The sequence below is a fragment of the Corvus kubaryi genome, unplaced genomic scaffold, assembly GCF_017639235.1.
Source record: "Corvus kubaryi isolate FWS band 111438036 unplaced genomic scaffold, C.kubaryi_AGA036_p1.0 136, whole genome shotgun sequence".
NCBI classification, from domain to species: Eukaryota; Metazoa; Chordata; class Aves; order Passeriformes; family Corvidae; genus Corvus; species Corvus kubaryi.
In genome coordinates this window covers 9,128,893-9,141,975 of record NW_024580670.1, presented here as the reverse complement: position 1 = coordinate 9,141,975, position 13,083 = coordinate 9,128,893, and the positions used below count along the sequence as shown (strand labels likewise).

Sequence of the window (13,083 nt, the reverse complement as noted above, 5' to 3'; positions counted from 1 at the left end):
CTTGTCATCTTTTATTAAGGATTGGAGTAAGATTTAGTGTGGTTCTGGGATCCTAATTCTGAGGAAATTTACAATACCTTGTTTTTTTTTCTCTCTCCTTGTCTGGGGGACAGGCTTTTCGAGAGGGCTCAAGAAAGTCTCTGAGGATGAAGGTGAGTAGAAATTACAACCCTCTGTGATGGTGGTGGGGTTTTTTCCTCTTTATTTCGTCCCTCTTTTGGTTTGCCTGGGGAATTTCTGATTGTGGGACCAGCCTTGTAATAAACTCAAACCTTACAATGCACCACAAGGAGGTAGTGGTAGGTGGTACCCTATTCAAAAGGGTATCACAGGAATTGCCCCTTGAACCTTCCATCTGCTTCTGATAGCTTCCAGTAAGATAATGCAATCCAGTTCTGAGAGGTGACTGATTCATGGCACTTGGAAGTGGGGTGTTTGATGTAAGGGATGTAGAACTGGTTGTGGCTGCTCTTTGTGAGGGCAGTTATTGTTTGATTGCATCAAAGCTATTTCAAGCTTGGACATCAAAGTAGTTCACAAGTTTAACGTTGGGAGCCCCTAGCAGTGCTGCCTTGTTTCTACCCACATCCCCTTACTAGGGATGGATGGACATTGTATTTATCTCTGACTTCTTCAATAGTGGTAGGTATGGCCATTGAATAGGAAGGTTATTTGACAAAAAAAGTAGACTTGAACTGTGAGCTGCATTTGTTTCTAGACATACAAGAGGTGCCGTAAGGTTTGCTCAGTTCCACTTGACCCCAGTCCTGTAGCTGGCAGTGGCTGCTGGCAGGTGGCTCAGAGGAAAAAGGACAGTCCTGTGGCATCCCTATGCACCATCTCCATAGTGTGCAAGTGGCTTGAGAGGGTAAAAATGCATGGAAACTCTTGCTGGTTTTAATATATATGATTAAAATAATGACTGCTCTTCATTTGTCCTTGTTACTAAGACCTCAGTGTCATATGTGTCTCAGTGCTTTATGAAGCCAGTTGAGTTACTGAGCTCTGGAGTATTTGTTGAACTACTTCAACTACTGTCAATTAAAGAATGAAGCTTAAGTGTTTTTCTTTCTACCAGCTTCTGTTTTCCCCTCCTTTACAAGACAGCCTAAACGGATTACCTGATTTTGCCCTCTCTTCTTTACTCTGCTTAGGACTTGCAGTTTTAACCCTCTGGGTATTAGCTTATGTGCTACATTCAGTTTCTTGAAACTCTGGTGACCATTTAGCTAGAAGGTTCAGGACTATTTTTGGATCAGTCACTGCAAAGATTGAGATGCAGTCAGCATCATCTAGCATTATGTTGGCCATGAGTGGGTTGACAGTAGGACAAGCCTGCAGGAAATTTATTTGCCTTCGTGTATTCCATGCCTTTGCTTTTTTAATGTACTTGATTATTTTTCCAAAGTGGCATAATTTTTTTTTCTGGCCATGTACTAGCCTAATTTTATTTTCTGTAGTAGTGCCAAGTTCCAACTTCCAAGAGGTCTTAATTCTGCATGAAATCTCGGTAGATTCCTAAGTGACACTCTTGTACAGTGTTCTGGAGGGTGCAGATGCTGAAAAATGTGTCCTCATAACCAACACTTAAATAGCTTGGAACAGATTTGCCTTTTTTTGTAGCATATTCATGTGCTTGGAGCACTGTGGATAGGTTTTCCTGCTGTGTACTATCCATTCATTCTTTGCTGTTTTGTGCAGAATTCCCCTTCTGAAGCACATGCCTTGGATGAAAACACAGCTGAAGGGTGGGAGAATCGGATACGCCTCTGGACGGACCAGTATGAGGAAGCCTTCACGAACCAGTACAGTGCTGATGTGCAGAACTTGCTGGAGCGTCACCTAAACTCTAATAAAGACTATGTGGGCAAAACTGCTATGCTGGACACAATCAACAAAACAGAACTGGCCTGCAATAATACTGTTATTGGGTCCCAGATGCAGGTAAGAACCAGCAGGACAGAGGTGGAGTAGGTCAGGGCATGGGTGAGCAGTATCCTAGCTCAGACCAACAGGCACAGGTTTGATACACAGTGAATCAGAAATTATGCCAGTACAGAGATTGATTCACAAATACTTGCATTAGACCAAATCAGTGTTGCTAAGTTGGGGATATTTTGCACAGTTCTGTGATGTAGTTAACTGTTATTTTACCATAAATACTTTGATCACTGAACGGCCTGAGGTGGAACCAGATCTGTCACTTGCTGAAGACAGGAAATTTCCTGATTTCCACCTGAGTTTTCCAGTCCCCTTTATTTTTTATTTTATTTCTTCACTCGTGTGGAAGGCTACTTTAAAGAACCTTTCAACATTATTTCAGTATTTTGGATTATTTGGACTCTGGTAACTTCCAAAAACTGCACAACTACAGCTGATTTTAGGAAACTGACTCTCTCCCTAAGTTTCCAGCAATGAGCAATGGTTGATGTCTTGCCATCTTTATGGAGTGCATGTAAACAAGCAGAAACAGGAAAACAATGTGTGGTGTATGTCCTCCCCACTAATACTCTTCTTATCTGTTGTTTCATCTTATCTGTGCTTTATTGAACATAGCATTGAACACAGCATTCCTGCACAGTTCAGGCTTTTCTGGGCCTTCCTTGTCCAGGAGAATGGAGATAGGTGTATCTGAAAGGGTGGGCTGCAGAAGAGAAGTGGGGCACTTCTTCTGTAGAAAGGGACCAAAGTCAGAAACCTGAATATCAGGTGTATGTTTGTGCTTGAATCATTCTTGTTTATATCAACTGACTCAGTGAAGTTCATGTGCTCCCTCCCACCTTTCCCTCTGCTTTCACTTCAGGCAGAGCACAGATCTTGCCAGTAAGGGAGAGTGCAGAAGGAGGACTTTGGACCAAACTTTCTTCCATTCTTGCCTCTGGTTCTGCAATAAATAAGATTTCTTGGGGGGGTTGGGGAGAAACACTTCCTGCTGGCTATGTGAGTAGCCTTTCTAAAGAGAGAAGCTGAGGAAACACAGAGAAGAAAAAGTTCTACTCCTCTAGAAATCTTAGTGTTTTTTGAGACTAAATGTAACCAATTCTGTCTGCTTCACATGGCTTTTAGGAAAAGTCCTGAAACAAGTAATAAAACACATGCTGTTTCTTGATGTGTGTACAGCAGGACACAAGACTATAAAAGATACCATGCATAAATGTGCTTGTTCTTTTCATGCTCTCTCAGCCTCTCCCATCTCAGTACAGACATAGGTTTTCCCATAGGAAAATGTGGCTAGCATTCCAAATCAGAAGACTCCAAAGGTGATACATCCCAAAGAAACAAAAAGGTAGAAACTTGGAAAACTTCACAGTGAGCTGCAGTTACTGTAAACAAGCTGTTGGTAGGTCCTATCATTGCACATGCTGGGAAGGTATCAAGGGACTTTGCGGTTTCATGGTTTCCCTTGGACACTGAGGAAAGACCAGGTGGCTGTCCTGGGTTGCTGCTTATCAGCTCCTATGTCCTGTTATCTCTGTTCAGGAGGTGGCTGTGGAGTGTTGTGAGGAGGGCACCTGCATAGGTGTGGAGCACATGCTCTCATGCACTGCATTCTACTTTTGTTTCACTCATTTGTCTCATCTTTGGCAAGCAAACTGAGAAGGCTTCTTGGTTTGCATCAGTTGTCTCTTAACTAGGTATCATTATTGAACATAAAAATAGGTTTTCTGTGAGATAAGCGAAAATAGGTACTTTGAGCTAGAAAAAAGTCAGGAGGCTGTGCTAATATGCAGTTGGCAGCTGTGTAGAAGTGTTGTCACTGCTTTCTTTGGCCATGAAGATTCTGGAGACAGGAGAAAGGAATAAAAATAATGTTTTATATGCCCTGCATACTCATATATATACCTGCATAACAGTTGAGAGAGTTGTTTGACTTAGGTCAACAGTGATGCAAGTATATACTTAAAAGAGATTGAGATGTGCCCTAAAAGCTTTCTCGAACCAGGAAGAGTAGGGAAAGATGGGTTAAGAGTTACACATGGAGAATATGGGATTTTGGTCCTTGGACTGTTTTGGATAAGACAAGAGGAAATGGTCTCAAGTTTTGCACCAGGGTAGGTTTACACTAGCTATTAGGAAATTATTTTTACAAGGGTTACCAAACTGGAACAGGCTGCCCAGGGAAGTGGTGGAGTCACTATTCCTGGAGGTGTTTAAAAAACTTGTGGATGTGGCACTGAGGGATACGGGTTAGTGATGGACTGGACAGTGGTGGGTTAACAATTGAACTCAATCTTAGAGGGCTTTTCTAACCTCAATGATTCTGTGATTTTATGATAAACCAGTTTTCAGCTGTCCTCATGATGCAAAGGGAAAGTTGTGAAAATATGAAGCTATTTAGTGGTATGAATAAAATCATCTTAGTCCTGGCTACTGCCAGCTGCTCAACAAACTGAAAGCTGTGAATCACTTTCCTGACTGTTGTTGCCAAACCAAACCCAGGGTTAGTATTTGCCCTTTGTTGCCTCTGATACTTGCTGACTTGAGCTCAAACCCCTGATTGATTTCACATTCTGAAGTGAAGAGCGAAAGGGCCTTTATAAAATAAAGCCACTGAGTATTATGCAGATGTTGCTCTGCAAATATATCAGAACAGTTTTGGCTGATTAGCAGTCAGCAGTCCCTAGCCTATGACATGAATAAAATCATTTGTTCTTTTCACACATGAAAGCATGGCAGCTAATCTACTTCATATTTCTAAATTCAGAGAACGAAAACAAGCTGAGCTGTGTCTTACCAGAAGAGCTATGAGATCATTCCTATTTCACCAAACTCAGATAAATAAGTTGTGCAGATGCAGAGCTTCTCTTTCCTGCATGGACTTTCTCCTCCTCTGACCACCCCACCTTATCCCACGTGTATTCCCCAAGCTGTTTTCTGCCATGAGGTGAAGTGTAATACAAGTCAGTCATGAAGCAAAGGTGAGAGTGAAGGCTACCAGACATTAACTTGCACCTCTGAAAAGTACGATCTCATTGATATTCTTGGTATTGATAGAGTAATAGAACAGTTTAGGTTGAGAGGAGCCACTGAAGGTCATCTGGTCCAACCCTCCTGTGTAGGGCCTAGGTGAGAAAGTATAAAAACAAATCAGTGATAGTATAGAAACAGAATTATTCAGCTGGAGGCACACTGGATCCTAATTCATCTAATAACTTCAGATACTTTCTTCTTATCTCCTGTCATACACTAGGAAATCTGGTCCTATTTATTTATTCTTTGTTGCCACAGTTGGAAAGTACAAAGTGCTAAAAATAATTTAGCTGCTACTCCGTGGTGTAAACAGTCTTACCCTACAGTTCACTCATGTCATGGGTTTGTTGATCAGAAATCAGGACCAGCAGTGCGGCTTCTTAGTCTGGAAATAACATGTTTCTGTTATGCCACTTGAGTGGACTTGGGGAATCCTCTGTGAGCTCCTGTCAGGACCCAAGACCTGAAGAGATGAACACCCTGCAAGGCTCTTCAGAGTCTCCAGTACATATATGCAGGTTTTCCCAACTGCTGGCAGATAGAGTGGTATAAGAGAGATAAACCCCATAGGCATGACACCTGTAGCACTGGATGTATCTCAGGAGGAGCTCTGGACCACTACTCCCATCTGAATAGGTTTCAAATGAATACTTTTATAAAGCTGTCTTTATCCTGGATCTGAGTAAGAGAAGTCAACAAATAGATCTTACTTTACTGGCTCATCCAGGATCTGCAGTATAATGTCATATTGAAACAACAAAAGTAATTTTCCTGAAGAGGTTGTATACAGAGGAGATGTAAGATCACAATCAGAAGAAAGGGTTAAAAAGATCTGTGGTTCAGTATTTTCATGTGGTCAGTACAAGGGTTTTGCTGGGTTCTCAGTGCTGAGTGCTGCCTTAAGGCGTTAACTTTTATTTTCGTTGTGTGTTCTGTCATTGTTCAGGCTGAGCCCCTTGAACTAATTTTTATCCATTTCAGCAGAGTGCTCAGTAGCTGTTTCTAATGAGAGCTCTCTCAGGAAAAGTTGGGAACTTGATTTTAGTAAAATTTTGTGGTTTACTCCTAATTTAGATACATGACTGTCGTTACTACTGAAGTCAGAACACTTATGCTTCAATTCACTCTGGAAAAGTATCAAAACTGTGCCCTTATGAGCAGTGAATAGAATGCTTAGGAAGGAACAGGCACAGAAGTGGTGGCAAGGCAGCCAGTCATCTTCACATAATCTTTGCTTGCACAGAAGTTCAATTTTTTAAGTAAGAAAAGTACTTTGTTTTTATGGAATAAGTCTTTCCTCTGCCCTAGTGCTTATAATATCCCTTCCATTATTCCATAAAATTTGTCATATTTGGATGTCTGCGCTTAAAGAATATTGTGGTTTCATACTGTCAAGACACATTGTTGTGAAAATCCGTTGTAATAGAGCTGTAGACTTTAACATGAGGATGTTTCAACAAACTGTCACTACTTCATTAAAAATTTATTTCTTAGTGTTAAAAAAAATTAAAAATCAACAGCACTAGCTGAGCAGAGAGATGGAGAGAAGTTTCTGGATGGAGGTGGAAATTGCCAGCTTAAGTCTTTGGCCTGTTTGCTGGAATTTACCATCCTCTGCAGAAGGAAAAGCTTGCATTTTTTTCTCTGAATGTGTGACAACCCACAATTTAGGGAAGATCTGAATTATTCTGACTGTGAAAGTTGCCATAATTGCAGAGCAATTCCCAGTTAGTAGCAAGTGACAGGTCTGGTTATGCCTCCTAGCTGCGAGATTGAAATAGTCTGATAGATTTGTCAGACTACTGTTGAAGGAAGGGAATAAATACTGTTTGCTTTTGATAAATATTATCAAGGTTATTGGTCATTCCTAAATTGTTACAGAATAGACTAGATATTCACCTGGCGGATTTTCTGTGTTGCTATTAGAATATTTTTTCTTTCTATGTAGGTAAAATATTCCTCATGAGTTAGAGGCCTCTGGTTCAAGTTCTCTTTTGCTCTGGTTTTTGTTACAGCTGCAGCTGGGAAGGGTGACTCGGGTTCAGAAGCACCGGAAGATCCTGAGGGCAGCAAGAGACTTGGCACTAGATACCCTTATAATTGAGTATCGAGGAAAGGTTATGTTACGACAGCAATTCGAGGTCAATGGGCATTTCTTCAAAAAGTAAGAGTACTATGAAATGATTGGTATGAGAGCATCGTGGCACAGAGAGACTAGTGTCTCTATGGGATAATGCTCGCTTACAGGTTCCTGTCAGCTATGCCATCCATAGAAATGGGAAATCAAAAATATCACCTCAGCTTGATGCTCTGATTATGGATCAAACCCTCTGAAATAGATCTCTTAAACTGATGGAAGTACATAAGCCCCCAGAGCAATAGTGCTGATGGAAGTGCTGCTTCTAGTGAAGTGAGGCATACCTGTTAACAACAGTGCTGTAGGAATTGGCTATTTTGGGATTGAGATGTTCTGTTGCTTCTCCAGGCCATATCCCTTTGTGCTGTTCTACTCCAAGTTCAATGGCGTTGAGATGTGTGTTGATGCCCGCACCTTTGGTAATGATGCCAGGTTCATCAGGCGGTCCTGCACTCCAAACGCAGAGGTAAATTCTCTCTCCATCGTCACTGTAATTGCAAATACATGTTTTACATAAGCTTAGCACTTTCCCTAACTTAAAATGCCCTAAATGTGGTAAATTCTCTGTGTCTCTTGCTTGTTTGATGGTTTATACTTGGAATATGAGAAGGTTTGGGAACATGAGGGAGGTTTTTTTTGGAAGAGAAAGATTTCTTTTATGTCTTTCCTTTGGCTGCACAGTAGTACTGAGGGTAAGCAGGTGGTGGTAGTTGTAAGTGGAAAAGCACAGGATGAGACGAACAGTGAAGCAGGCTTCTCCCTATGGAGAATTTGGGATAATTATTCGTAGAGTAGGTAAGAGCTACTTTGCAAAAGGAGGCTTCTGTCTCAGAAGTAGGAAATGCAACCTGTGGAGACATCAGTTTCTTTCTACTTTGTTTAACAAGGTTCGTCATGTGATTGCTGATGGGATGATCCACCTGTGCATCTACGCTGTTGCCACCATTGCCAAGGACACAGAGGTTACCATCGCCTTTGACTATGAGTACAACATCTGGTGAGTCCTTCACCTCGCCCGGGAGCTCTCCACTGCCCTCCTGGACTGGACATCTTCCTCCAGCCCTTTCCTCGCATTCTACATATTGCTCCGTTTTCTACTGAATTGCATTTCCCGGCTATTCTGTCCAGTTCTGCTGGCATATTCTACAATAGAAGCCATAAGGTAGCCTGCTGTCCTTGCTTTGGCACGTGGTGAGATGTTTAGTAGGAGATGTATTGAATGTCTCTGTGCAAGGGTTGAGAAATGAAGAGTGACACAAATTATGTTTGTGTTTTGGAGCAGCAATTATAAAGTGGACTGTGCGTGTCACAAGGGAAACCGGAATTGCCCTGTGCAGAAACGTAGCCCAAATGCTGCAGAACACCTAGCTCCACCTGTTTTAGGCACACTGATTGGGGCAGAAACACGCCGGCGAAAGGCCCGTCGAAAGGAGCTAGAAATGGAACAGCAGAGCATTGCATCGGATGAGAACAGCAGTCAACAGACTGAGGAAGTTCCTGAGGGACCTGCAGCAGTCAGTGACAATGAGGTAAAACCTTCGCCCCCTTGTTATATATGTTACCGTTCAGTGCTGCAAGAGTCTGATCCAATAGCATTGGAAACTTCAGAACAGAAACTGCGGGAAGCCTCTTTTTAAACCTTTAGCACCTTAAATTACAACAGAAATCTTGGTAACCTTGAAACAGTATGGGGTTAATAAATCTGGGTTTCTCTCTCAGGTGCCAGAGAAGGAGGAGAAACAAGAAGGGGAGAAAGAGGAGCCTGTAGATGAACAGGGAGCCTTGGTCCACAGCCGACGGGCAAGTACCTCTCTCTATCTGGGTATCACCCCCCTTAGGACTTGCTTTATGCAGTGACCAACAGGTCCAGTTGGTTATTTCACTTGTTTGAACGCAAATCCCAACTGTTAGTGATCTTCAGTAATTTGATTAACAACAGCAAAAAAAAAAGGTGGGCAGGTGGGTAAAAAACCACCCAGGTTGACTCCACGTCACAGATTTCTGTTAGGGTGCTGAAGATTAGGAGATACACTATAGATTTGTTTCCTGAGTGAAAGGTTTAACTGTTACTTTCAGGGCTGTTCTGTAGTCTAAAACACTTTTAGCAAAACCATCAGCACCACATTACAAAAAGGTAATTGCACCTTTTTTATGTTCTTGCTGCCCTTCCTTATTGCCAGTACAAGAATTTATGGCACTATATAGAACCATACCATAGGGAAGGGGCTTTCAAAGGTCACCTAGTCCTACCCCGCTGCAGTGAGCAGGGATATCTTCAATTCAGTCATACCATGAACCAAAACCTGATTTTTCTTAAAACTTCATCATTTTTGCTGGGTTAGGTTTGTAAACAGGTATCTGTTCTGTGTATGGTGTCATAAACACGTTGCCATGTGGGGAAAAGGGTATGATTAGTTGCAAAACTCAGTAAGAGGGGTAGACCACTAACAGTACTATTGGCACTTACTTAGGAAATCTCTCTGTTTTGAAATTATTGTTGTCTTAAGCAGTCCTCTTGATCAAAATATATCTTAGTGCTCTGGGATCATTGATGGTATAGTCCTTTTTCAGCCTTCATCTTTACTGAGTAGAGCTGGTGGTTTTTTTCTTGTGTTGCATATGGCCCCTGGGATTGCTGCCTGGATTAGAATGTTTTATGCATGTGAATGGAGCTGGTTTGGCTCTTAATTCATTAATTTAAATAAACAAGAGAAAAATCCAAACAAAAATGCAAATACACAATTAAAACAACCAACCAACCAGAAACCCAAGGAAGAAAAATAGAAAAATTGCTCCCATCCTTTTGCCAGCCAACAAAAGTATTAGAGCTAGGAATTCCATGTTTTTCTTTGATATCATAATCACCTGTCTTCCTCTAATCGGAGATAGGGATCTTCCAAGTGTAAATTTCCTGAGAATGCTTTAAATGTTAAGATAGTGCAGCAACTTGCACAGCCAAGGGCCATCCAGTGGAGAGACCCTTGGATTATCGGATGGTCTTTAGAACAGATGAGATAAAGCAGTCAGTTTCCACTGAAATTTGAATGACGGCAGTCATCCATCAGATTGGACTTAAAGCTTGGAGGGAAGATTTCATTTTAATGCAGGGAGGTTGATCTCTTCTTGGGACAGAATAGTCTAAGCGAAGCGTTAGTTTCCCATCAGCCTGTAAGCCCAGTTACTGTAGGTTGCACCAGTTAATCTGCTTTAATGCGATTCAGTTTTCTATATTTGGCACCAGGTAAATACGCATATCTATGGTTTCCTCAGTCTCTCTTCGTGTGTGTGTGTGTGTGTGTGTGTGTTTGTAGTGTTTTTTAACAGAAAACTGTCTAGGCCAGGCTGTGGGCTCCAAGATACTTTCTCCATGACAAATCTCAGAAGACGCTTGACCCCACTTCTTAAAACCCACTTGATTCTTGCCAGTCACTGCAAAATTATTGTACTGGGCTTTTTACATGCATAATTACCAATTATTTCTGCCACAGCCAGGTGATAAGATTTCCTGTCCTTTTTGTTTACCTAATAAATGGACTTGTTTTCCCTCTCTATTCTCTCATGTTCTGTTTTTCTTATCCACTATGTAAGCTGCTTAGACCAAAGCTTTTATTTTTGAGCTGCGTCACCTTCTGATATTCTTGCTGGGAAATGAATGCATTTGGAACATTTTAATCAGTTTATGTGGTGTATTACACTTGCTGCAAATTACTGAACCACTAACTTCTGTTGCCTTGGCTTCTGTTTTGTTCTAACGTTTGGTCATTAGCAAGTAGCTCTCTTTGTTTCCAAGTCATCTCTTCACTCTACTTATGCTTTCTTACGGTTTTTAGTTCTTCAAAATTATGCATTTCCTTGTGGCTGTTTTATAAATATAACTCAGTAGTATCTAAGTGGTCCTATTTAAGAACAAAGTCGAGTTCTTCTACTTGAGCTACAAACACACGATTATGTTGTTGTTATTCTGGGAAATTTGCCATATTGAAAAATGCAAATAACTGATAAGAACTGCTTCTCTCTGTCCTCTGTCTGGCTTTTGTCATTGCTGTTTGGCAGTTGTTCTCCTTGTGCTGCTTCCCATATCTGTTCTTGCCTTGTTTATGTGCATAATTCACCATGCTTACTTCAATTTACCCTTGTGTTGTAGTCCCGGGAAGACAGGAAGGTAGAAGCCATCATGCACATGTTTGAGAACTTAGAAAAGAGAAAGAGGAGACGAGAGCAACCATCAGACCGTAACAGCACTGATGCTGAAATCAACGTCAATTCTGAAGTTCCTGAGCTGGAAGAAGTAAAAGCAGAGACTCCTGAAACTGAAGATGGAAGTTCAGCACTGAGTGCTCCTCCTCCTCCTGTTTCTAACAGTACCAGCAGTACTGGGGTGAACACACGACGGTCCTCACAAGTAGCGGTAAGATGAACTGTTTGCTATCTTGTACAAAGCTCAGATACAGCATTTCTGATCATAAGATTGTTCAGGTGAGGAGGAGCTTCATGGGCTCTCTAGTCCATTCTGAGTCAGGTTGGGACAGCTCTGAAGCTAGACCAGGCTGGCCAGCGTTTTACCCAGTCTTGTCTTGAAAACCTCTAGGGATGGAGATTGCACCTCTTCCAATTCATGACTGTTAGGTTGAAAAAAATTTGCCATGTATCCAGTCTGAACCTCTCATTTCAGTGTATGTCCATTGATGCACCACTGCATCTTCTTAGAGGCTTCAGGCTGTTTATAGGACGACTGTTGTTACATACCCCTCAGTCCTCTGTGGACTGAACAAGCCCAGTTCCTTCTCCAGGTGAACCCCTTTTGTACTGGCATGAGCTTAAGTTGGATGTGTAAGTGCAGTGATGGAAAGTTCTTTTCTTTTTGTTTGGGTTTTTTTTGACCCAGTCTACTTTGGATGCATGTGTTCCCATTTTATGGCAGGGTCCAGACACTTGCCGGGAATGCTCCATGTCAGCTCAGGTCAGGAATGAGAGCAGTTACCTTGAGACAGGCAGCAAGTTTCCTATTGCTGCTTTCTTCCTAAAGACCCATGTTCTGTCCTTTAAGAACGCAGAAGACAAAACGATAATGTGCCAGTGTTGAAGGGTCCCCAAGACCATCTTATGAACCAACAGAGTCCAACAAGATTTTGAGAGTCAGGTAGTGTCAATAAATAAATCTCAATTCTTGATCCTGTATGCAGAGAAAAGGAATACTCTTAGAGGTGCTCAGACTAATGACAGTTTATTTTGTAGGATGCTGTCCCTGACAAAACAGTGACTAAGCCAGCTCCAGCAAAACCCTCCAGGCCCCGACCAAAAAGTCGCTTCTCTCGATACCGGACCAGTTCAGCACAAAGACTGAGAAGGCAGAAACAAGCCAGTTCCCAGCAAGCTGAACTCGCACAGGCTGTGCCAGAGGAAGGAAGCACTGCCAGCTTGGTAACCACAACAGATGTCAGCACTGTGGAAGGGCCAGGAGAAGGCAGACAGTTGACAGGATCTGACCCAACTGCTATCCTGGCTACAGGATCCCAGTCTAATCGAGCTGCAGTAAAGTACCCCAAAACAAAAAAGGTAAATATGAGCAAGTGCTCAAAGTAAGGATGGCAGAGTGGCAAATACTCATTTAGGTTGCAGCAAAGAGGTTAACTCTCAGCTTAGAATTGAAGACCAAGAGGGAACGTGACTGCAACTGTCATGTACAAGCTACGATAAACTTGGAAAGGAGGAAAAATTGCAGAAGCTAGCAGGCAGCTGCCACATAACTGGGCATAAATTAGCTATTAATACATTTAGTTTTGTGTCTAGAAACTAGTTTTGAACAGAGTGATCAAAACAGAGTTTTTGGAGAATCTTCTACTAAGATGACTGGAGCATAAAATCGAGCTACAACATTGGGTTGTCTCCAACAGGTGAGAATTGGGTTTGGCACAGGAAGTCCTTCCTGTTGAGACAGAGGGGGGTTTTAGCAGGTGGGCTGACCTGAGCATTGC

At 42.0% G+C, this 13,083-nt stretch overlaps 1 protein-coding gene across 3 annotated transcripts in view; it reads left to right on the top strand.

Moving 5' to 3' along the window:
• Positions 1-13,083, top strand: part of SETD5 (SET domain containing 5) — a 65,925-nt gene that overhangs the window by 32,983 nt on the left and 19,859 nt on the right. For all 3 annotated transcript variants that reach the window (XM_042016322.1, XM_042016332.1, XM_042016311.1), the window contains 9 exons: positions 114-152; positions 1,702-1,944; positions 6,987-7,135; positions 7,457-7,574; positions 7,996-8,105; positions 8,391-8,637; positions 8,828-8,908; positions 11,253-11,516; positions 12,344-12,664. In XM_042016322.1, coding sequence (XP_041872256.1) covers positions 114-152; positions 1,702-1,944; positions 6,987-7,135; positions 7,457-7,574; positions 7,996-8,105; positions 8,391-8,637; positions 8,828-8,908; positions 11,253-11,516; positions 12,344-12,664 — 1,572 coding nt within the window. The remainder of the gene's footprint in view (positions 1-113; positions 153-1,701; positions 1,945-6,986; positions 7,136-7,456; positions 7,575-7,995; positions 8,106-8,390; positions 8,638-8,827; positions 8,909-11,252; positions 11,517-12,343; positions 12,665-13,083) is intronic.